Raw genomic sequence first — 22240 nt, 5'->3', positions numbered from 1 at the left:
GACTTCTTCAATCCCTAGATTGCTCCTGTCAAATATCGTTTTAGGTAGAAACTCCCATATATATACCCTCTTCTAGTGAAGATGGGTGGCCAGAAAGTTCCTTTATTTGCAGGTGGGAATATTACTGGTTTAATGTAAATCTGCCTTCAGTATTAATGTGTCAAGTTTCAGAGAATAAGCCCGCAAATGAAAAAATGTCAGTGATTGTGTTCAGGTTGCAGATCGAAACCCCATAAGCCTCCAAACCTATTCCTCCTTGATCCCCTCAATCAATTGGCGGTATTTATTGAACGTTTACTGGGTTCAGAGCACTGTATTAAGCACTCAGGCACTGTAATAAGTGCCCTGACTTCTATTTCCCACCCCTTAAAGGCAAAGGTCATTCCTAATAGGAGACAGTTTCTCTCACTCTGGTGTTGTACTCTCCCAAGCACTTAATACAGTGCTCTGCACATGGTAAGCAGTCGGTAAATACGACTGAATGAATGATTGAGTGAATTTAACTGTTCTGCCCGATTAAAACTTGAAGCACACCCCGGATGCAGGGCTGCGGCAAGGAAAATCAATTCGGCAAGCCATCAAGTTAGATTTGGGCGTTCTATCAGCTAAAAGCCACGCCAGTCAATATGGACTTAGCTTGGATGTCACCTGTCTCTTACAGGGTGTTTTTGATTATTTCTCCTCCAGGGTACGCAGAATATCTTGGAAGAGGAGAACCACATTAAAGATGTTTTATCCCGCATCATGGTGGAAATGATCAAGCGGGAATGGCCTCAACATTGGCCTGACATGCTGAAGGAACTGGACGCACTCTCCAAACAAGGGGTATGAAAACACATCACGCCCTTGTCCGTGCAGTTCTCTCGAATCTGAAAGGCTTCATTCTTCCGTCTAAGGAAACAATCGACATTGAATCTGTGGCAAGGATCAGTCAGCGATAGGAGTCATCGTACAATGCATCTTGTAATCTTTGACTGACATCAATATAGATAAAGCATTTTCCTGGAACTTCAGGGCAGTTGAGTTCCAGGCTACCGCTTTTTTGTTATTTGTTTTTTTTTTTTGCACAGGTTGTCTTTTGGTATCAGGCTGTGTTTTTTTGTTATTTAAGCGCTTACTATGTGACAGGAACTGTACTAAGCCCTGGGATAGATGATACAAGCTAATGATACAAACAGGTCAGGGTACCCTGTTCCACAAGGCATTCACAGTCTTAATCTCCATTTTTAAAATGAGGAAACTGAGGCCCAGAGAAGTGAAGTGACTTGCCCAGGATCTCACAGAGACAGCAGCAAAGCTGGGATTAGTACGTGGGTCCTTCTGACTCCCGGGCCTTGGCTTTATCCTCTAGGTCCCCCAAAGGGTGTAAAATGCTTGTCACTCCACCTCACTCGTTTTGGTTTCCGTTGGTTTTAGGAAACTCAGACTGAGCTAGTGATGTTCATCCTTTTACGCCTGGCAGAGGACGTGGTGACCTTTCAGAACCTGCCCACTCAGAGGAGAAGGGACATCCAACAAACACTAACTCAGAACATGGAAAATATCTTCAGCTTTCTGCTCAACACGCTTCAGCAGAATGTGAACAAGTATCGACGAATGGTAAGGGTAGAGACCCTTCTCTAGTGAGAGCATGCAGAAGAGCTCGATTTGGATGGGCATTTCGGTGAGGGTCAGCATTACCCTTAAGGAAGCTATTGTGATGGTGGCGAGAGGACAGCTAGAGGCTGACAGAGGGGTGAAAGCGAAGCAGTCGGAGATTTTTCCTTCTGTGGAGGTTTGGAATTTAGATGTTTGACAGTCATAATAATAGTATTTGTTAAGCTCTTGTTATGTGCCAAGCACTGTACTGTGATAGGCAGGCCGGACACAGTCTCTGTGCCACATCGGGCTCACAATTTAAATAGGAGGGAGAGCAGCATTTGAATCCCCATTTTGCAGATGAGGGAACTGAGGAGCGGAGATATGAAGTGACTTGCCAAAGGTCACACGGCAAGTACGTGGCGGAGCCCCTAGGTCCCCTGCCTCCTAGGCCCGTGCTCTTTTCACTGGGCCACACTGCTTCCCGAAAGCTGGGGTGCCACAAGAAAATGGAGCTGTTTCAGCTCTGCAGATTAGCAGCCTCTGAGCTTTCTGCATAAGATGGACTGAGGGATCTGAGAATTCCTGGGAGCCTGCTATCCCAGGCTAAAGGCACAGGGAAGAAGCATGTTCTTGGAAGAACTCGGTCGATCAGAGTGGCCCTTTAGATATCATAAAACTAGTAGCATTTTAACTCCGGGCATCTCGGAGTCTTCAAAGAAAAGCCTTGATGGGAAGTGATGTTGGCCATTTTGTAGCTGGTAGAAGTTTTGAGAGTGTGTAGCCCAGGTTCTAGCACACAATGGACATTTCTAGGGGCGTAATTAGGTATCTAGCATAGAGACCTGCATGCCCACACTTAACTGGATCCACAGGTGCCTTCAAACAGTGGTCAGATCACGTGTGTCAGGAAACTGACTAGGTTCTTGTGGGTCAAGGCAAGGACACTTAAAGAGGAGCAGCCTTCTCTGGGGGAGACTGCCCTGCCCCTCTCTTCTTTTTCAGCCCTCTACCCACCTCTCACTCTGCCCCAAAGGCAGGATGGCTGGGTGGGCTAGACAGCTGCCAGTGTACCAGCACAAGGCGTGGGGGGAAAGTGCCTGAGCGACTGCCCTTTTTAACCTGCGGGGAGAGGGTAGCCATTTACCCTGCCTGACGTGCAGCTGCCCACAGCAGAGTTGCGGGGAAGAAGGAGGGAGGCTGGCCCCTGTGCAGTTCGTATCCGTGCACGTCTCTGATCAAGGCTGTCTTTGTACCCTAAGTGGTGCCATGTTTGCATATTAGGGAGAGGGTTATGGATGGTAATGGCAAGAAATAGTAATAGGACTGGTCAGATCCCTATGCTTCAGTTCAGAGAATACAATGGTGTTGTATTCTACCTTTCCCAAGTGCTTACTTTAGTATTCTGCACCCCGTAAGTGCTCAGTAAATACGAAGATTGATTCTGCCACTTGAACGAGGTTATTTCTTGCATGCTAGGCAATAGTAACTGAAAGAACCCACCTCGCCCCTTTTTCCTATTTCCAAGGTGTCTACCTCCCAGAAGGAAAAGGTAAAGCAGTAGTCAGGGAGTAGAAGCAGATTTAGCCTCACTTCCCTGCCATTACCATCCCTGCCTGAATTCCAAATGGGAAGAGAAGTTGAGCGACAGGAGAGAGCGAGGGCGGCATTTTATCCTTAGCATTTTGTTAGTGCTTGCTGTGTGCTAGGCACAGTGCTAAACTCTGGGCTAGATAGAAGCTGATAAGGTTGGACACATGATACATGTTGGGGTAATTCAGGCACAGAAAATTTGCCTAAGGTCACATATAGGCAGATAGCGGAGTAGGGATTAGAACTCAAGTCCTCGGACTCCCAGGGCACACTGCTTCTTATAAGGGCTACAGGGAAGAGATTTGTTGGCAGTCCCCTGACTCTTCCACTCTTCCCCCATCCCTGGGGGAAAATACACACACACACACACACACACCCCTACACCCCCACCCCCCCACCGCCCCTCGGTGGTCCTTCCCTCAATGTGGTTCCTGTGCTTTAAATATGGTTTTTTGCTTTCCGGGAATGGAGTGCTATGTGTATTACAAAGGATTTCAAACCCACATGGTTTACTTTCCCCAATCCCTCCTTGAAGTTATGTAATCCACGAGGCATTTTCTTGGAAGAAAATAGGATGAAATGATGGATAGATGGATCATGTGTATTGGAGGATATTCTGCTGCCCCTTTTGGTCACGTTATCGGACACTGAAGTTGTTCTAGGGATAATATTTCAAACCTCACTGAGGCAAAAAAAAAAAATGCAACTAATGCCCCTTAAGGAGGAATGTTGCCTTTGGAAGATGGTAGAAGTTCCCGAAGTCCTGGCTCGAAGACAACATTGAGTCCTTATTGTTTTTTCTCTTTCAGAAAACAGACACATCTCAGGAAACAAAGGTGAGTACACACGGGGGGTGACTGGAGTGTACATGATTGAGAGAGTGTCCTGTATCCGTATTACATCACTTGCTGAGCGCTTAGGGTGACCCAGGCCGTTTTCATGATGCCCTCAGAATCTTGTGCACTGAGGTGGAGGAACACGCAATATGCCAAATAAGTAAAATGCACTTCATTTCACTTCATTTCAATCATCCCCACCCCATCATTTGCAGTCTGAGGGAAAGTATTTAAGTTTTTGAGGAGACAAAATGGCCATATCTGTCACTGGACTAAAATTCGAGGGGCAAAAAAACAATTGGAACGTGGTTGTAGCTTTGGAAGAAACATCACTCTTTTGAGGCTGTTACAGACTTAGAGGTGGAAAACGGTCTCTTCGGGGGTAATGGGGGAGTTATTTTGACCACTCCTGTATTCTCCCAGGCCCAAGCCAATTGCCGAGTAGGGATGGCAGCACTCAACACGCTAGCGGGTTACATCGACTGGGTGGCCCTGAGCCACATCACAGCTGATAACTGCAAACTCCTGGAGATGCTGTGCCTCCTCCTCAACGAGCCCGAGCTCCAAGTGGGAGCAGCCGAGTGTCTCCTCATCGCCGTCAGCCGAAAAGTGAGTCAGCCCTTCCAACTCGTCGGTCACCCTGGCTGTCCGCTCTGGTAGCCTGGCCTCTGTTTATACAGCCGATTTCAGCCTTCGTGAGTCGGGTTCGTACTTTTCCTCATCGAAGCCAACCTGGGCCATCACATCCGAGATGGCGAAGAGTTGTCAGTCGTGTGTATGCCAGGGTCCTTTTGGGAATTGGATGTTAGAAGTAATGGCTTATGTAATAGCATAATAGTAATACAGAGTAACGAATAAGCTGCTGATCACATAGAGGGAGCTTCCAGTCTAACAGAAGCCCAAAGCACAGGAGCAGCTGCTTGATAATGTATCCATCCGTGAACTTTTGCAATAAGGATTGGAAGGTGCAGCGTAGGTCGACTGTGGTGACCCTTCCTTTGTTTTTTTGTTTGTTTTTTTAGGGCAAGTTAGAAGACCGGAAACCCCTAATGATGTTGTTTGGAGATGTCGCCATGCATTATGTACTCTCTGCTGCACAGTAAGTCGCTTCTAACTCTCTGAATATGGCACAATACCCTAACCGTATCTACAGTTACCATATTGATTATTTTAACCTTGTCCCCTTCCAGCCCCGGGCCTTTTCCATTTGGCTCAAAGTAACCAGGACCTAAAATGAGTGAAGTGTGTAGTTTTGTGATGGGGAGTCCTTTGTTTATAGACAGTCTAGATACTTGCAGTTTCAGATTTTATCAACAACCATTCTTCTGTTAACTTGGGCATTTATTGACCACTCATTGTGTGCTAAGCTCTTGGGAGAGAACAAGAGATAGAAAAGACACAGTCCCTACCCTCAAGGGATTTACAGTCTGACAAGGGACACATACCGGTTGGAAAAAAAAGAGAATAGAAAAATTTATTTGTTAAATAGTGTAGTACATAATTTGACAGGCTCAAAAGTGGTATGGATGGCTGGGACTCCTTAAGTGGTAAAATTGTGGGTTTTTTAATAGCATTTAAGCACTTACTGTGTGTCAAGCACTGTTCTAAGTGCTGAGGTAGATGCAGATTAATCAGGGTGAATACAATCCCTGTCCCACCTGTGACTCACATTCTAAGCAGGAGGACACTTGGCTGACAAGTGTCAGAGCTGAGATTAGAACCCAGGTCCTCTGGCTTCCACAGGCATGCTTTATCCACTAAGCCACCCCGCTTCCCTGGAGGAGTTAGGAGGATATGACTCGGGAGAAGAAAATTTGTCGGGGAAAGTCTCCCAGAAGAGGTGGGATTTCAGGAGGGCTGAAAGTGGAGAGAACTGTGGCAGATTTGAAAGGAGAGGAAGTTCCAGCAGGATGAGGCGAGAGATCTCAGAGCAAAGGGTGGTCAGATGATCTCTTGGATCTAATTTACTGTTGGGACCTTTTTCTTACTCCATCACTGGGACCCAACCTAACTAGGGTTCGAATTATTTCCCTCTCCTTGTAGGATCGCCGATGGAGGCGGTCTGGTAGAAAAACACTACGTTTTCTTGAAGAGACTCTGCCAGGTTTTATGCGCTCTAGGCAGCCAGCTGTGTGCACTGCTGGTAAGTACTCACCGAGAACTAAACGACTGTCATTATGGTACTTGTTAAGCGCTTACTATGTGCAGAGCACTCTACTAAGTGCTTGGAGGGGAACAGTATAACAATAAACAGACACATTCCCAACCAAGTACAGTACAACAGGGTTGGCAGATATATTCCCTGTCCACAACAAGTTTATGGTCTAGAGGGGGAAGCTGCTGTTGAAGACCCTTCCCCTGAAGTGGGCTTTACCATCAAAATAAGCCGCTGTGGGAAAAGTGATAGTGTTTCTTGAGTTTACTGAATACAATAGAACTAAACGGTAAGGTAATTATGGTACTTGTCTTACTATGCACCAGGGTTGGTAGGAGATAAGTCACATTCACCTTCTGTCTCCTATGGTGCTCAATCTAATTAGGAAGGAGAACGGGTATCTAATGCCTTTTCTACAGATGAGGAAACTGAGGCCCAGAGAAGTTAAGCGACTTGCTCGTGATCACACAGCGGCAAGTGTGGACCCCAAAAGTCCAGACTTTCGTTCATAGTAGGATTTGGAGGATGGATTTTTCTTTGTTTTCTTGAGTTGTTTTTGTTAAGCCAGTGGAACTTTTAATAGTAATCATATCTGTTCAGTGCTTACTCTGTGCCAGGCACTGTACTAAGGACTGGGTTGGATACAAGGTAATCAGGTCAGATCCAATCCCTGGCTCACATGGTGCTCCCGGTCTGTGTAAATGAGAAAACAGAGATTTATTCAGTCCCCATTTTCTGAGTTGCAGAGAAGTTAAGGGACTTGGCCAAGGTCACACATAAGGTCCCCTGACTCCCAGACCCCGCACTCTTTCCACTTGCCCACCCTGACAAATTTGGTATTTTCTCAAGCAGTGGGGGAGTATATGGAAGTGCACCCAGCTATTTCATTTTGGATAGAAAAATGTTTTTTATGGTATTTAAATGCTTACTGTGTGTCATGCCCTGGGGCAAATATAGCTCCCCAGGGAGGACACAGTCCCTGACCCACAAGGAGCTCACATTCTTAATCCCCATTTTACATATGAGGTAACCGAGGCCCAGGGAAGGAAGTGATTTGCCCAGGGTCCCATAGCAGACAAGTGGCGGAGCAGGGATTAGAACCCAGGTCCTTTCTGACTCCCAGGCTCCTGCTCTGTCTACTAGGCCACACTGCTTCTTGAGGTACTTGAGAATTAGGGAACATTCTTCCAACAGCACCCAGCATCGTGGCTAGAAAGTGATGGGGTTTGGAGGAGATGGGTATAGTAGCAGAGAAGCAGCACGGTTTAGTGGATATATCATGGGCCTGGGAGTCAGAAGATCTTGGGTTCTAATCCCGGCTCTGCCTCTTGTGTGCTATGTGACCTTGGGCAAGTCGTTTCACTTCTCTGGGCCTCAGGTACCTCACCTGTAAAAGGGGGATTGAGACTGAGCCCCATGTTGGGCAAATCGATTTGCTTGTATCCACCCCAGCACTTGATTCAGTGCCTGGCACAAAGTAAGTGCTTAAATACCACTAATTATTATTAGTAGGTATTAGTAATACTTAGCCCATTTCTGGCTGAAGTGACTACAAAAAATTGCTGATGCTGAGACCCAGAGGACAGCTGCCTTGGGAGCAACTGTGGTCTTGGTGCTTCAGATTGGCCAGCCATTTTTCAGGATTTCTGCTTGGGCACCAAATGCTTTAGGATATCAGAATGTCACAGACCTTCATCACTGATAGCAAGGTCTCAACAGACCTAAGTCTCCTGATTCCCAAAGCCGTGCTCCTTCCATTGACCCAACAGTGAGGCTGAATTCCGCTAGTACTCTACATACGGAGGGGCAAGACCTAAAGATGGGGTAAGGTACTCCCTTTTCTCCAACTTTTAGAAGCTGAGAATTCCTAATGGAAAACTGGAATTTGGGGAAAATATTTATTTTCCCCCTAGCACTCGGGAATAGACAGAATTTCGGTTCATCTGCCAGTTTTCAGCCTTTGCAGTGTTGGCTTCCCTTCTTGAACAATTGACAACACAGCCAGCCGTCAATGAGCAAAAAAAGGCTGAGTGACAGGAAGGGCGGCAAGGTGAGAGAGAAAGTGTGATAGGTTTTTTTGGTTACCATTAACACTAAACTTTTTCCAACAGGGCTCAGATTCTGAAGTGGAAACACCTGCTAACTTAGGGAAATTCCTTGAATCATTTCTTGCCTTTACAACTCATCCCAGCCAAGTGAGTAGAATGTCAGGTCCCTCACCCGCTAAGGACAGAGGACTCTGGCACCCACCATTTCATTTTTGGTTCGATGGGTAGCCCTGAAGTCGGGGCCCTGGAGCCTTGGCATTCCCATCTCTCTTTCCGAGATATGATCGGACATGATCCACCTTTGGCTAGAAGCCTCTGGCCGTCGCGATCCATTTGGGGGGAAAGCCTAGAATATAATGGGTTTTTAATCCGCTGAAATTCCTGTTAAAATATCCTATTCCACAGTAAACCTTGCTGCTTTGTTTGGTTTTGTTTTTCAGTTTCTACGCTCATCCACTCAGATCACTTGGGGAGCCCTCTTCAGGCATGAAATCCTGTCCCGGGACCCCCTGCTGTTAGGAATGATCCCCAAATATCTCCGAACATCGATGACTAACCTGGTGAAGGTACGTGATGGCACCCCAAGTAAAACGAACCTTGGGGGGCAAAGAGGTGCTAGTGCCGAGCTGTCACCGGCCACAGTCAAAGTCTGTCCCCCCCCCCCCATGTCCACAAAGTCCTTCCTTAAGCAGTTCCTCATCCATTGAGTACCAGTTGCCAGTCATTTAACAGATTGTGAAGGGGACAGGAACCTCCTCCAACCTGGTTTACTTGTGCAGAACACTGTTTGAGGCAGTACTAAGCACTTAACAAGTACCATAAAAAAATTTACATTTGCAGAGCCTATATTCTTAGCCATTTCTCCTACCCCTTTGTTGACAGTCTAGCCGCAGAGATAGAAACTTCTTTGGCTCTTTGGCCATTTTCATCCTGAGGGTCGGGGCTTTTCTCTTTCTCTCTAGGTTGGCTTTCCCTCCAAATCAGACAGCCCCAGCTGTGAGTATTCTCGCTTTGATTTCGACAGCGATGAGGACTTCAATGCCTTCTTCAACTGTAAGTGATTGCCCAGCACACACTTCTTCTGTGAGCATTCACCCCAGTAGCCTACCAGAATCTCTTTCACTTCCATTGAGCCTGCTTGGTTCTCAAGAAACATGGATGGCTAATCAGCATCCTCATAAAAATATGCCCCCTATGGGTTTAAAGGTTGTTCTTAAGTTAGGACTCAATTTTTTGTGGGTTTTTTTTTATGCTAAAGCTCCCCTTCCCCCCCACCAACACCTGTATCAGCCACCTAAGAGGTTACTTAGGGTTAGAAGCTCGAAGTTCCGAGTGGGTGAGCTCCGAAACATGAACAGAATTGGAAGACTGGTGTCAATCAAGTACTTAAAGAACATGGCGCTCCAGGAGTATATTGTCTCCTCATTGAGAGCCTTTTAGTAAGCGGCGTGATCTAGCGGAATGAGCACGGGTTTGCATCCTGGCTCTGCCACTTGCCTGCTGTGTGTGACCTTAGGCAAGTCACGTCTTTGTGCCTCAGTTTCTTCATCTGGAAAATGGGGGTTCACACCCCTCTAGCCTGTAAGCTCATTATGGGTAGGGAATACATTTGCTAATTCTTTATTATACTCCTCCAAACACTTAATACAGTGCTCTGTAAGCGCTCGATAAATACCGCTGTTTTATCTGACTCTGAACCCCATGTGGATCAGGATCTATGTCTGATCTGTTTTTTTGTTCCCCCAGTCCTTAGTACAGTGCTTGGCATATAATAGGCATTTTACAAATGCCGCTATAAATATAATTTTAAGATGAGTCGAGACCCTCGAGCAAAAGAACTCGGGGTACCATCTTCTAGGAATCCAGAACAGATTTCCTCTGTCTCAACAGCATTCCGGGCCCAGCTGGGAGAGGTTATAAGGTTGGCCTGCCGCCTCGATCCGAAGACGAGTTTCCAGTTGGCGGGGGAGTGGTTAAAATACCAACTCACGGCCCCCGTCGAAATCGGACCCACGAATTGTAAGTTTGGCTTATTTATTCACTGAGGCTCCTTTCTCTGTCCCACCGGAAGATTCCGCTTCCTAAATGATTTCAGACCGCTGCCCGCAACAGGCATGAAGCAACCTGACAAATATCGACCATATCGGGGCCTCCCACCTGAGCGAACGAGTTTTTTGCTTGTGAACTCCTTGACCACGAGAAACCAAGGAGGCAGGCCCACAGTTCAGATGTCTGAACAGAACCTGGCACACCTCTGGGCCAAGCACGAATCCTGGGTTATCAGGCAAGTCTCGGTTAGTTCAGAGATCTGACTCTATACTTGCCTCCTTGCCATTATAATTCTGCAGGGTGGATGATTTTCCTCCAGCCCGAGCCATTGCTGGCTGTTGGGCAACCCTAGGCATTACAACTCTGCCCTCACGTCTCTAAGAGGAGCGCAGGTGGCTTACCACGAGAATCTCATCTTTTCAAAATGAAAAGGCTCAATCTCAATTTTCCTCGGTTTTAAAATCATTTCATCCCGTTCGTTGTTGATGTTCGACTCTTCCCTGGGTTACTGTCACACTCGGCGACGTTCTGGCTAAATTGACCAGGCAGTAGCATGGCAGAACTTTTCAGATATCACTCGGCAGGAGGCATATAGCTCTTCATGGGCAAAATGAGTCTTAGAACAATGGCCCATCCGGCCTTTTATTTCCTCTCTGACTACATCAGGAGTAAGAGGAATGGTGGGGAAAGTAAGATAGCCCTCCCCGATATCCAGACTTCAGGTGGGGAATGCACCATCTAATGTCTTCCTTCTAGTCAGGGAGAAATCTAACCTTGAAGCCATCCATATTTTTTCCGGCCCATTTTCTAATTCCAGCCCACTGGAGCAAGGGAGCGCATCTGTAGTTTGGAACCTACCATCTTCAGGCTTCGGCGGGGCATCCCCGGCCTAGTCCTGTTGAGATGGAATGTGATCAACAGCAATTGTCCCGCCCGCTGATTTGTTTCATGATTTGTAAACGTGGGTCTCAGCCTTCTGTCTTTGGGACTTGAGTCCTAACCGTTTCAGTCTTTTTCCGAGCATGCTGCTGTATGCCCTGATGGTTTTGGTTGCGCCTCTTTATATCTTCCCTAGGTCTGTTGCGTGCTTCCTAGATTGTAGATGAGCCATTTCTTGATGTGCTTTTTTGGGGGGTTTTTTGTTTTTGTTTTTTTTTACACCCTCGTTCGTAATCTATAACGAATTGGCCAGCTGAGCAGTCCACCGCTCATTTAAATTTCACGAGAGGACACAGCGCTTAATGCAATGCTCTGCACCCTGTAGTTGCTCAGTAAATCCTTACTGACCTAGAGGATTTTAGTGCAGTGGCAACCTTAGAGCCAAGAAGACCTTTTAAGGCTAAAATATCTGTTCATCCACTGACTAGTAGATTGAAGGAGAAAGTAGAGGGAAGTTGGCTTGTGTCAAAGTGTCTGCTCCAATGTCCTGTTCTCCACACACAGCTAAGACGGGGGAAGGCCTCTGCTCCATCTTCTCTCCCTCCTTCGTGCAGTGGGACGCCATGACCGTTTTTTCAGAGAGTGTAATTAGCCAGATGTTTCGAACTCTGGATAAAGAAGTACGTATTTTTTTTCCTCTTGCATGGTTTTTGTTCTCCAGGGGTTCTCAGGTAGAGGGAGGGGTCTGTTTTTCAGCTTTACAGATCATTTCCAGTGAATACGCAGAAGCTTTAGTTGATTGAGACACTCCTCTTTCGTCTGTGAGCCAATGGCCAGCTCAGTGGAGACATGGGAGGGGACAGTGAGGTCCAACAGTCCCAGAGATCTTGGCGGGGCTAGCCCAGACCTGGGTCCTCTCCCCTCCAGGAAACACCAGGGAGGCCAAGTTGTTCTGGAAATTTCTCAGAAATTTGGCTTGCTTTGGGACAGATCTGGAGAGATTCCAGGAAACTCAACCCCGAAGCCAACTCCTGTCTTGTTATTCCAAAGTTGCAGGGCCCAAGTGTCATTTTACCTGACTGTTTTCCTGCCTGGGTTCACCTCCCTTCCAGAACAACTCCGCCCCTATTATTCTGTACTTTCTTGGAATTGTCGTCCCTCCATCTTGCTTACTCTTCTCTGCCTGTGGCAAGCTGTGTTTTAATGTCCTATTTGGAATCAGCTACTTATAGAAATTTTTCTTTAGGTGGATATTCAATCTTTCTAGAGAAAGAAAACCCCTGACCAACATAAAGCGCGCACAGAAGTCATGATGTCATTTGCACTTATTAAACCCAGTTATAACTTTAAAAAAAAAAAAGCTTTAGAGGTCAGGAATTTCTCACTGAATAACTGTGGTAGGACAAGAAAGCCATTTACATGGAGCTAAGAATTTACTCTGAGACAACAGATTTGCTAACTATAGGAATGTTTATTGGTGGGTGGCCAGCTGTACTTCAGTCATAAACATGACAGGCTTTACTAGATCTGATGGGTGATCCATTCAAGCCCAGGCTTCTGGGTCTGGTAGTGACAGGGAAAAAGACATCATTTTTCTTAAAGTGGGAAAATAGCCCAAAATCAATCAGTCACACTTTTTGAGAGCTTACTGTGTGCCGAGCACTGTACCTAGCACTTGAGAGAGTACAGTGAAACAGAGCTGGTGGACATGTTCCCTGCCCACAGTGAGTTTACAATCTAGAGGACTACAGTCTAGTGGTCTGTTCTCCAAAGGTTCCCTAAGGTTTAACTGTGATTTGATCATGAAGAGTGTAGGTTCTAAGGGCTTGTCATCCCCTGTATTTGTACCCCTGTCTCAGGACCGGAACTCCCCTTCGTATAATCTCTCTTTCTCCCTACTTTTGGCTCTCAACCACAAAGGGCAAGATAAGACAGACTCTCAAGGAGTCATTGTGCCTAACAATTTCTGGTATAGCCTGAACTGCTAATTGGAGGCTTTTCCTTAATTACGGTTGTCTGAAGGATCACTTTGCATGTCTAGCGTTTTTTGGTTTGAGCATGAAACTTCACTTGGGAGGAGCTTCAGAAATTGCCGTCCCCCACTCATGGAGATTTTAATATTTTAGGAAATCCCAGTGAATGATGGCATAGAGGTGTTGCAGCATATTTTGACCTTTAATACTAAGGATCCCCTTATCCTGTCTTGTGTCCTCACCAACATCTCGGCACTCTTCCCGTTTATCACATATAGACCAGAGTACCTGCCCCAGGTCCTCTCCAAGGTAAGCGGTTCCAATCTCTTCTCTCTTTCCTCTCCCTCCACCACCCCTCTCCTCCAGTATTGCCGAGTTTGGGGTCCGATCATTTTGTAGTCTGTGCTCAACAAGCATAGATTACACATCATCTTGAAACGACCTGGCATTAAAAAGCTTCACTGCTGGCTAGTGAGAACGTGCCAACCACTCTGAAGACCATCATCAGGCCCTCAGCCCTCCGAGCTGGCATGGGGAGGCAGGAGAGGCCCCCAAGGTCTCACCCAACCGTTGTGGTCCTCCTAGCCTGGCAGAGCTCGGCCACTCCCTCTCCGGGCCCACTCAAATGGGGCGGCTTTCTCTGAGCCTGGCGGAAGGATCAGATAGGGGAGACTCAATTCAGCAGTGAAACCGAGAAACGCGGCACGGGCACGAACACACCCAGATATGCAGGGAAACGCAGAAAATCATGCTCACAGTTTAGCTACTGGCTCCCCTTCACAAGGAGGAGAAAGACAAGAACCCAAAAGGATGAGGTGGTAAACCAAAATAGAGACCCCCCGCTGTTCATAAAATGAGAACTTTCAGAATAGCTTCTGACAGGAAGCTGCCAGAGATCCACCTCATGGAGTTACCAGATTGGAGGCTATCTCGAAATGAGTTTATCCATTTCAAGCGTGCTTGAATGGTCTTTGTACAAACCAATCCTCAGGTGGTTGGAGAACACAAGCGGAGCCCACTTCTTAAAAGTCTGCCATGAATTTTTATAGTTCCCTTGAACTCACTGGGCTTTTTCTGATGTAAAGGTACCCGAGAACTTTTCATTAACTGATGCTAAATTTTTCTCTTCTCTCCTCTTAGCTGTTTACAGCTGTCACTTTTGTAGTCATTGAAGAAAGTAAGGTAAGGTGAATGATTTGATTCACTCTTCGATTCCAGTTCCTCAGGTGGGTGGTTGCTGAGTGTATTGGTGCCTCAGATCTCCACTATAGTGCCATTTCTCCCTCTCTCATCCCAGTTAGCAGGGAAGAGTTGGAATAAATCTAATTCTCTTTATTACGTCCAGTGCCTGCCTGATTAGGAGTCCTTTTTTAATGTTGTGCTTGCTTCCTGTCCCCTTGTCTTTCCCGTTTTAATGACAGGCAACCAAGACCAAGAGTCTTACGTGCTCGTTATGACCTTCACATCACAACCATCTCTCTGTGGTCCCCCTTCTTGGTCAAGCAGTCCTGCTCCTAGCTAGAAAGATTTTACATTTCATTATCCCCCAGTTCCAGAAGCTCCCAAAAGCATTATTTTTTTGCCAGGGCCGGTTCCCCACTGAATCCCATTGGGACACTTCCGCCTTCCCCAAATGCCATGAGGTTGTCCTGTCCAGATTCCATTTCCCCCAGCCACTGGATTCGGATTGGGGTCGGGGTGGGGGGGTGGGGAGGAGAAGCAAAGACCCGATGCCTTCCCGAGAGCCCCCTGGACCTCCAAATCCCTAAGCTGGGAGTGCAGGCCCCAGGCATCCTGCCAGTTGGCTAGTAGAGTGGCCCTCTGACTTGCCCAGGATTGAAACCCCTATAGGCAGAAAATTGGGTCTCTCCTTCCCTCCTTTGCCATTCCTAGTCCAGCTCCCAGGAGCTGGATTCAGTTTTCTGTGCAGGTCATCCCCAGGGCTGGGACCTTGGGATTCCCAGGAGAGTCCCTGAAAGGAGAATTCTCTCCGGGGGACCCTACAGGACCTGAGGGTCACGGAAGGTTCCGGTGCCCCCTTGGAAGGGGCCAGTTGTGTGGCTCCAGGGAACTGTGAATGCCGGCTTGCCCCCGAGGCGATTGTGGTTTGCACGTATGGGTGTGTGGGTTTGTGCACAGGTGGTCTTGAGTTGGAATTTTTTGCTTCAGGCCCCCAGAACTCGGGCTGTGAAAAATGTGAGGAGGCACGCGTGTTCAGCCATCATCAAGATGTGCAGAGACTATTCCCAGCTCGTGCTGGTAAGCAGCCGGAAGAGGCCAACGAATCAGTGAGAAAAGCCTGTCCCCATTATACGCCTGCCCAAAAAGTGAAGTACCTCGTCGGATTTTGATTTAAGTGATGATCTCATAGGTTGTGTGCAGATCGTGCTTCTCCCCCTGCCTCAACGTCCACAGAGTTAAAAATTCAAAACTGTTTTTCCAAATGAATTGTTGTGGCCCTCTTTATTACTTCTGAGAGTCCCATCGTGACCTTGCCTATCTTATTTCCATTTTTTGTTTGGGGGAGTTCTTTATGGTATAGAGGGGCTTCCTATATGCTGGGCACTCCACTAAGTGTAGATACAAGATAATCGGGCTGCACAAAATCAGTTTCCTCACAGGGGGCTCACAGCTTTAATTCCAGGCACAGAGTGGTGAAATGACTTGCCCAAGATTTCACAGCAGACAAATGGCAGAGCGGGAGTGGAACCCAGGTTCACGTGGTTTTCACCCCAGCTTCAGCCCCGCAGCCGTTACACAGATCAGTTCTTTATAGTAATGTCTTTCTCCCCTCTAGACTGGAACCTCTCTGCGGGCAGGGAACCTGTCCACTAACTGTTGTATCGTCCTCTGCCAAGTGCTTAGTACAGTGCTGTGCACACAGTAAGGGCTCAGTAAATACCATTGATTGGCCGATTGAAGGCCCAGCAATGGTTCTTCTCCCTTCACCTGCTCACTTAAAGCCCGATCTGGAACAGTTTCCAGCAAAATGGAGGCAAGAAAAAACACCCAATGCAGACCTGATTCTGCTACACATCTTTCCACCACAAAACACTCAGGTCAGACACACCCAGTCCCTGTCCCGCAAGGGGCTAACAGGTGATTCTATTCACAACCCCTCTTCTGCTGCCAAAACACCCTGATAACTGAAGCAGTGGGTTTTTGTCTTCGGCCGTCGTGGCTGTTGAGAGGTGGCCTCGTAGAGCTCTTGTCGCATTTCTTTCCAAAACTAGATTTTGTTTGAAATCAGTCCCCGAGAGCCGGGCTCACCTCCCTCGTGCCGGCTCTCCCGAGGCATTCCCCCGGAGCACTCACTGCCACACTCCCCGCCCTCAAGCTCTTCTCTCCGTGTGCTCCGCAGCCCAATTTTGAGATGCTGTACAACCACGTGAAACAGCTGCTCTCCAACGAGCTGCTCCTGACGCAGTTGGAGAAGTGCGCCCTGATGGAGGCCCTGGTCCTCATCAGCAACCAGTTCAAGAATTACGAGCGGCAGAAAGCTTTCCTGGAGGAGCTGGTGTCACCTGTTGCCAACCTCTGGCTTTCTGAGGAGATGCAAAGGTATGGCAGAGCCTTTAACTTCTCTCCCCCGGCACCTTCCTAGGTGGTGGAAACCACAAGGAAACAGCCCTCTCTTGCCAAGCTTGATCAGAGGGCGCGGACTGTAGTTGCTAACAAATTGGAACCATCAACCATGGGTGGGGACGCATTTCTTCAAGGGATGTTGGAGAAGCGTGGGTGGGGCAAACCGGATCCATCCCAAACACGCCTTCAGACTCACCCCGTAGGCTTGCCTCAGGTAAACAAAGCTCCCTGGGTAGAGAAAAAAAGTGTGCTCTCTACCGAAGCACTTTAGAAACTTAAAGAGAAGCAGTGTGGCCTAGTGGAAAGAGCACGGTCCTGGGAGTCAGAGGACCTGAGTTATCATCCCGGCTCAGTCATATGGCCGCTGTGACCTTCTCTGTGTCTCAGTTACCCCAGCTGTAAAATGGGGATTAAGTCCTAATCCTTCCTATTTAAACCAGGAGCCCCATGTGGGGTAGACTGTCCAGTCTGACCAGTATTTACCCCTGGGTGACACACATTTGTGCCATAGTCAAAATCGGAGCACCTAACTGTCAAGAAGAAGGAAAAACAAAACTGCCTGTCGATGCCGCACTAATTTTCTGGGACAAGCCTCTGAGCCTGTGGGACAAGGTGGAGACTGGAGTTCTTAATTTTTCTTCTCTTTTCACCAGGAGCCGAGATTGGGGAGGCACTGTGTAATTTTTGGTTTTGTTTTCTGTCTTCTCTCTGCCCACCCCCCAACCCCTCTTGGACCCTAGAGTGCTCTCGGACGCCGAAGCGTTCATCTGCTATGTAGGTGCTGATTCCAAAGTCAGCGACCCGATGTTGGAGGATTCCAGCGGCCTGAATCGTTCCCGAGTAAGTGAGCCTATTCTGGCAAGAGCTAGAGGTGGTCTGTGTCTGGGGCTCAGGTCCCAGCCTGCTCTTCTTCCCTCCGGCTCTGCGAGCTGGGTTGAACCTGCAAGTTGCCTTGATCATTCCTTGCTTCCTTGGTCATGGGCGGTCATGGGAGTCGCTCAACTATTTTCACTTTGCAAATAAGGGGTGTCTAATTTACCTAATAATGACACCTGTATGCGCTTACTCTGTTGCAGACACTGGACTAAGAGCTCAGGTGGATTCCAGAAAATCAGGTCGGACCCAGTCCCTATCCCTCGCAGAGCTCACAGTCCAAGAAGGGGGGAGAACAGGCATTGAATCCACATTTTCAGATGAGGGGACTCAGGGAAGTTAAGCCACTTGCCCAAGTTCACACGGCAGGCAAATTGCCAAAACGGGATTAGAACCCCAGCCCTCTGGTTCCCGGCCCCGGGCACTTTCCACTACTCCACGTTATTTCCCTTCTAAAGAAATGCAGATGGCTCTCCTGGGCCACTGGTATCTGGAAAGTAATTGAGAGCTGGGACAGGATATCTTTCCCTCTTTCTTCTCCCTCTTCTCTCCCTTCCCCCCTCCCCCCGCCAAGCAATCTCTTGGTGTTATGTAAAATATGACTGTTGAACAGACATTTCCCGTTAGCCCCTAGCCCATGTTAGAACTGATTTCCATCAGTCTTGTCCCTTTGGACCGTTGTAAAACAACAGCCTGTTCAGGGGGCTTGAGTTATAGTATTTGTTAAGCCCTTAACAGGTCAAGCTCTGGGATAGAAGTTAATCGTATAAGACACGGTCCCTGTCCCATCTGGGCTTACAATCTAAGTAAGAGGGAGAATCGGTATTTAACCCCCATTTTATAGTTGAGGGAACAGAGAAGTGAAGTGACCTGCCCGGGGTCACACCCAGCAAGCGAGTTGCAGATCCAGAATGAGAACGAACCCCCAGGTCCTCTGACCCTCGGGCCGACTCCCAGCAGTCTGGTGGCACGATTATGCAGAGGGAATGCCGGCAAAGAAGAGTTAAGCCATTGGGGTCCCGGCCTTAGACGAACCCGAACCGAACCTCTCGTGATGGTTTTGTGTGTGTCAACCCGGGATATCCCGGAGAGCGCACGGTTGCTAATCCGCTTTCAGACCTCTTCCAGGAGCGAGGTTTTCCCGGTCAGTCCTCTCACGGTCAGTCCTCGGAGCACTGCGCTGCAGGGCGACGAAATAGCGGTGACCTAAACGCTTCCTTTTAGAGCATATGTCCCGCGGACACTCGACTCAGCCCGACTGGCACCGAGACATCTTCCAGTCGTAAACGCCCGTGGAAGGGTCGTTGGCAGGCCCCGGAAGGTATCCTCGTGGTGGGGAAGCTTAGAAACGGCAGGTTTCCAGAGGCTGCCGTCGGCCCGAAGAGGGGCGGCTGGAGGACTCCCCTTTGGGCTTTTGCCGGCATGACGGGAGCGGGGTCCGGTGAGCGGGTGGAGGAAGCGACTTCACCTTCTCGCCGGCCTCGAACCGCTTTTTTGCCCAAGCCCTGACCGAGCCTGTGCTTTTAAAAAGAGAAAAGAAGTTTTTCCGATCTCTCTCTCTGTTTTCATCTAACCCAGTGTGGTGTTTGTGTTTTTCTGTCGTTTTTTTCCTTGCCGTAGTTAAGCTTCTGTGTGCACACCATCCTGGGAATCGTGAAGCGGGCCCGCTGGCCCACAGACCTGGAAGAGGCTAAGGCTGGGGGGTTTGTGATTGGTTATACCCCCAGCGGCAATCCAATCTTCCGGAACCCCTGCACGGAGCAGGTTCTGAAGCTTCTCGACAACTTGCTCACGCTCATAAGGTGAGTCGAGTTTAGCGTGACGTGATGCCAGTTGTATCATCCTCTTGAGGTGGAGCGTCTGTGTCTGTATGAATGTCAGGGGACGAGGCTTTGAAGGGGCAGAGGGTAAGGGGAGGGGAAAGGCTGGGAAGGAAAAGAAAGGAGAGGATTCTTAACCTCCTGCACTACCATTTTTCAGGCCCTCTAGGGTGTGGCTTGATCCTCTGTCCCCAGGGCCAAAGGGACACACTCAACGCCCCTTCTTACCCCCAGACTTAGGTTTCTGCCGAGATTAGGGCAGTTTACTGCTCCAGCTTTCCACCCTGTCTACGGAGCCAGGTTTCCCCCGGCTTGGGGTCAGTCCCGTGAGGGCAATTACCCGTCTCCCTCATGGAATTGGTCCCCACGTCAGTATCTGTGCTGGACTTGGCTTCCCGTCAAAATTGAAACAGAAGCCTGGGCAGTGACATTTAGGGATTCCGGAGGGAGGAAGGAACTCTTTCTTCCTCCACCTGACAATCCATTGAAGCCCAGAGGAGCTTCTGCTAGGGTGGTTGCTTTTGTCGTCCTCCCACTCTCATCTCTCCTTTCTTCCCACTAAAGTGTATCTGATGTATATCAGTCCCATCGATCCTCTAAGGCAGTCTGCATTGAAACGTGCCCCTCTGAATCTGGAATCCAGGATACTCGCTGTGGCCACCTCTTGGCCTGCGGTTTTGCTGATTCCGTAGAAAAGCACATTAAATCAACCCGGGTCAAGCATCTGGTGGGTGGACCCTCAACAAGGGAGTATCGGCCTTTTCCAGACCAAATGGGAGGGGAGAGGTACAATGTTAGCTTCTGGGGAAAACTCACCGAAAAGTAAAGCTGCATTTGGATTTCTCCCTGTGCTCTCCACCTGGTATTAGGGACTTGATTTGAGTGATGTTGGCTCTTTTGTCACCAGGGACTCCCCAGCCTAAGGACTGGGGTGGCTCGTTAGAGTTAGGACTACTGTGTGGATTCATTCATGATTGATCCACCATCATGGATGTGGATTTACTGTGTGGATTGAGTAGTCCTCCAGAATTCAGGGTCAGATGAACAAACAGAAGTGGAAGTAAATACCAACTCCTACTTTTTTTTTGTTTTTTAAAAGGAAGGGCAGAATTGAGAAGTACAGAATAAAGTGGGACTCCCAGGCCTTTGGGGTAATGGTATTTAGGCAAAGGAAATGTCATTGCCATCTAACGGGGTTTTATGACTGAGGAGTGTCAGCTTTCAAAGCACAAAGACACTCTGAACAGAGTTCCACCCACGCAGATGTCTAATGGAGATGGAGCAAACCTTCCTTTCCTCTTCTCCAGATTCCCTGTGACCTAATAAAAGTATGAGGAAGGTGATGCTGTGAGTCACTATCTGGAAATCACAAAGCCTTTTTTGATTTAAATTGCTATGGCTTCTGAGAAACCGGCCTCAGGTCTTGACTGAAGTGGGTGGGGGTTGTAATTGAGCTCGCTTTCAAGAACTTGGAACTGTGTGGATTTAGTGGTCCTTCAGAACTGAGGGTCAGATGAACAAACAGAAGTGGAGGAGACTCAGGTCTCTGTAGAATTCCTTGGCCTGACACAAAGGCCTCGTGGCTCTGGTACGGACAGCTCTCGACAGGGATTGAATTTCACTTCAGTTTCAAGTAGTTATTTATCTTACCAGGCTCAGGTCACTTAGACCACCGAATGCAAAATAATAAATTCTGGCTCTCCTAATGCCATTTGGTTTGGCCTAATAGGAATTTGGATGTGAGGAAGATTTGGATAGGCTGTTTGTATTCTCTTAGCCTAGTCATATGGGAGAGAGAGAAAAGGAGGGTTTGAATTAGAAGAGGCCACCACTGATGAATTACTGTCCGTGTGTCCATTTGTCACTGACAAGGCCAGTGTGGACCTTAAGTCCCTCTCTTAGTTCCTGTATCCACTTAAATGCAAGAATTGGTGTCTAGGGGACAAGGGCCATTGATTGATAGATGCCGGCGGAATCATTGCAGATCTTCCATATGGGTAATTTGTGGATTTGTTGTTTTTTTAACTTAAGTATTTGTGTATATTTAGGGGTTCCTGCAAGATTGAGGTTTCAATCCCATTGCCTCCCACTCTGTGGGCTACAGAAGGTGCTAGAGAGTAACCTCAACTCTGTTTAAGGAAAACAAACAAAACTGCTTTTCTTCCCTCATTGATGCCCATGCCCGTCACCCCCGCCCATTGTTCCGGACCTTTAATTCTCTCCTCAGGCCCCCTGTTCCTCCCCCTCCCCCATCCCTCACCCCCAACTATCTGGCCACCTTACTTCATCACAAAAATTAACACAATCAGGTCTGAGCTCCCCCACAGTCACCCCTCCCCCTTCTGCCTCCCCCCCCACAACCCTCTCCCCTATTTCCCATCCTTCCCTGCAGTATCCTCAGAGGAGATCTCCTCCCTCCCCGCAAGTGCCTCGGACCCCATTCCCGCTCACCTTATAAAATCCATCGCCCCTTCCCTCCTCCCCTCCTTAACGTCTATCTTTAACCGCTCACTCTCCAATGGCTTCTTCCCCTCTGCCTTCAAACATGCCCATGTCTCCCCAATCCTAAAAAAACCCTCTCTCCACCCCACTTCCCCTTCCAGTTATCGCCCTATCACCCTACTACCCTTCCTTTCCAAGCTCCTAGAAGGAGTCGTCTACACTCGCTGCCTAGAATTCCTTAACTCCCATTCTCTCCTGGACCCCCTCCAATCTGGCTTCCGTCCCCTCCACTCTTCCGAGACTGCTCTCTCGAAAGTCACCCGTGACCTCCTTCTTGCCAAATCCAATGGCTCCTACTCTATCCTAATCCTCCTTGACCCCTCAGCTGCCTTTGACACTGTCGACCATC

The 22240-nt window shown here is 48.2% G+C and overlaps 1 protein-coding gene across 1 annotated transcript in view; it reads left to right on the top strand.

The window, feature by feature from the left end:
* Window positions 1–22240, top strand: part of XPO5 (exportin 5) — a 37719-nt gene that overhangs the window by 4838 nt on the left and 10641 nt on the right. The window contains exons 4-20 of the mRNA XM_029047459.1: window positions 688–825; window positions 1417–1599; window positions 3981–4007; window positions 4431–4616; window positions 5030–5106; window positions 6051–6150; window positions 8274–8357; window positions 8651–8776; window positions 9173–9263; window positions 10101–10229; window positions 11703–11818; window positions 13265–13420; window positions 14252–14293; window positions 15281–15370; window positions 16473–16672; window positions 17437–17536; window positions 19190–19371. Of these exons, the coding sequence (XP_028903292.1) occupies window positions 688–825; window positions 1417–1599; window positions 3981–4007; window positions 4431–4616; window positions 5030–5106; window positions 6051–6150; window positions 8274–8357; window positions 8651–8776; window positions 9173–9263; window positions 10101–10229; window positions 11703–11818; window positions 13265–13420; window positions 14252–14293; window positions 15281–15370; window positions 16473–16672; window positions 17437–17536; window positions 19190–19371 (2027 nt within the window). The remainder of the gene's footprint in view (window positions 1–687; window positions 826–1416; window positions 1600–3980; window positions 4008–4430; window positions 4617–5029; window positions 5107–6050; window positions 6151–8273; window positions 8358–8650; window positions 8777–9172; window positions 9264–10100; window positions 10230–11702; window positions 11819–13264; window positions 13421–14251; window positions 14294–15280; window positions 15371–16472; window positions 16673–17436; window positions 17537–19189; window positions 19372–22240) is intronic.

This window comes from Ornithorhynchus anatinus, chromosome 19, assembly GCF_004115215.2.
Source record: "Ornithorhynchus anatinus isolate Pmale09 chromosome 19, mOrnAna1.pri.v4, whole genome shotgun sequence".
NCBI classification, from domain to species: Eukaryota; Metazoa; Chordata; class Mammalia; order Monotremata; family Ornithorhynchidae; genus Ornithorhynchus; species Ornithorhynchus anatinus.
This window is presented reverse-complemented; position numbering and strand designations above follow the sequence as displayed.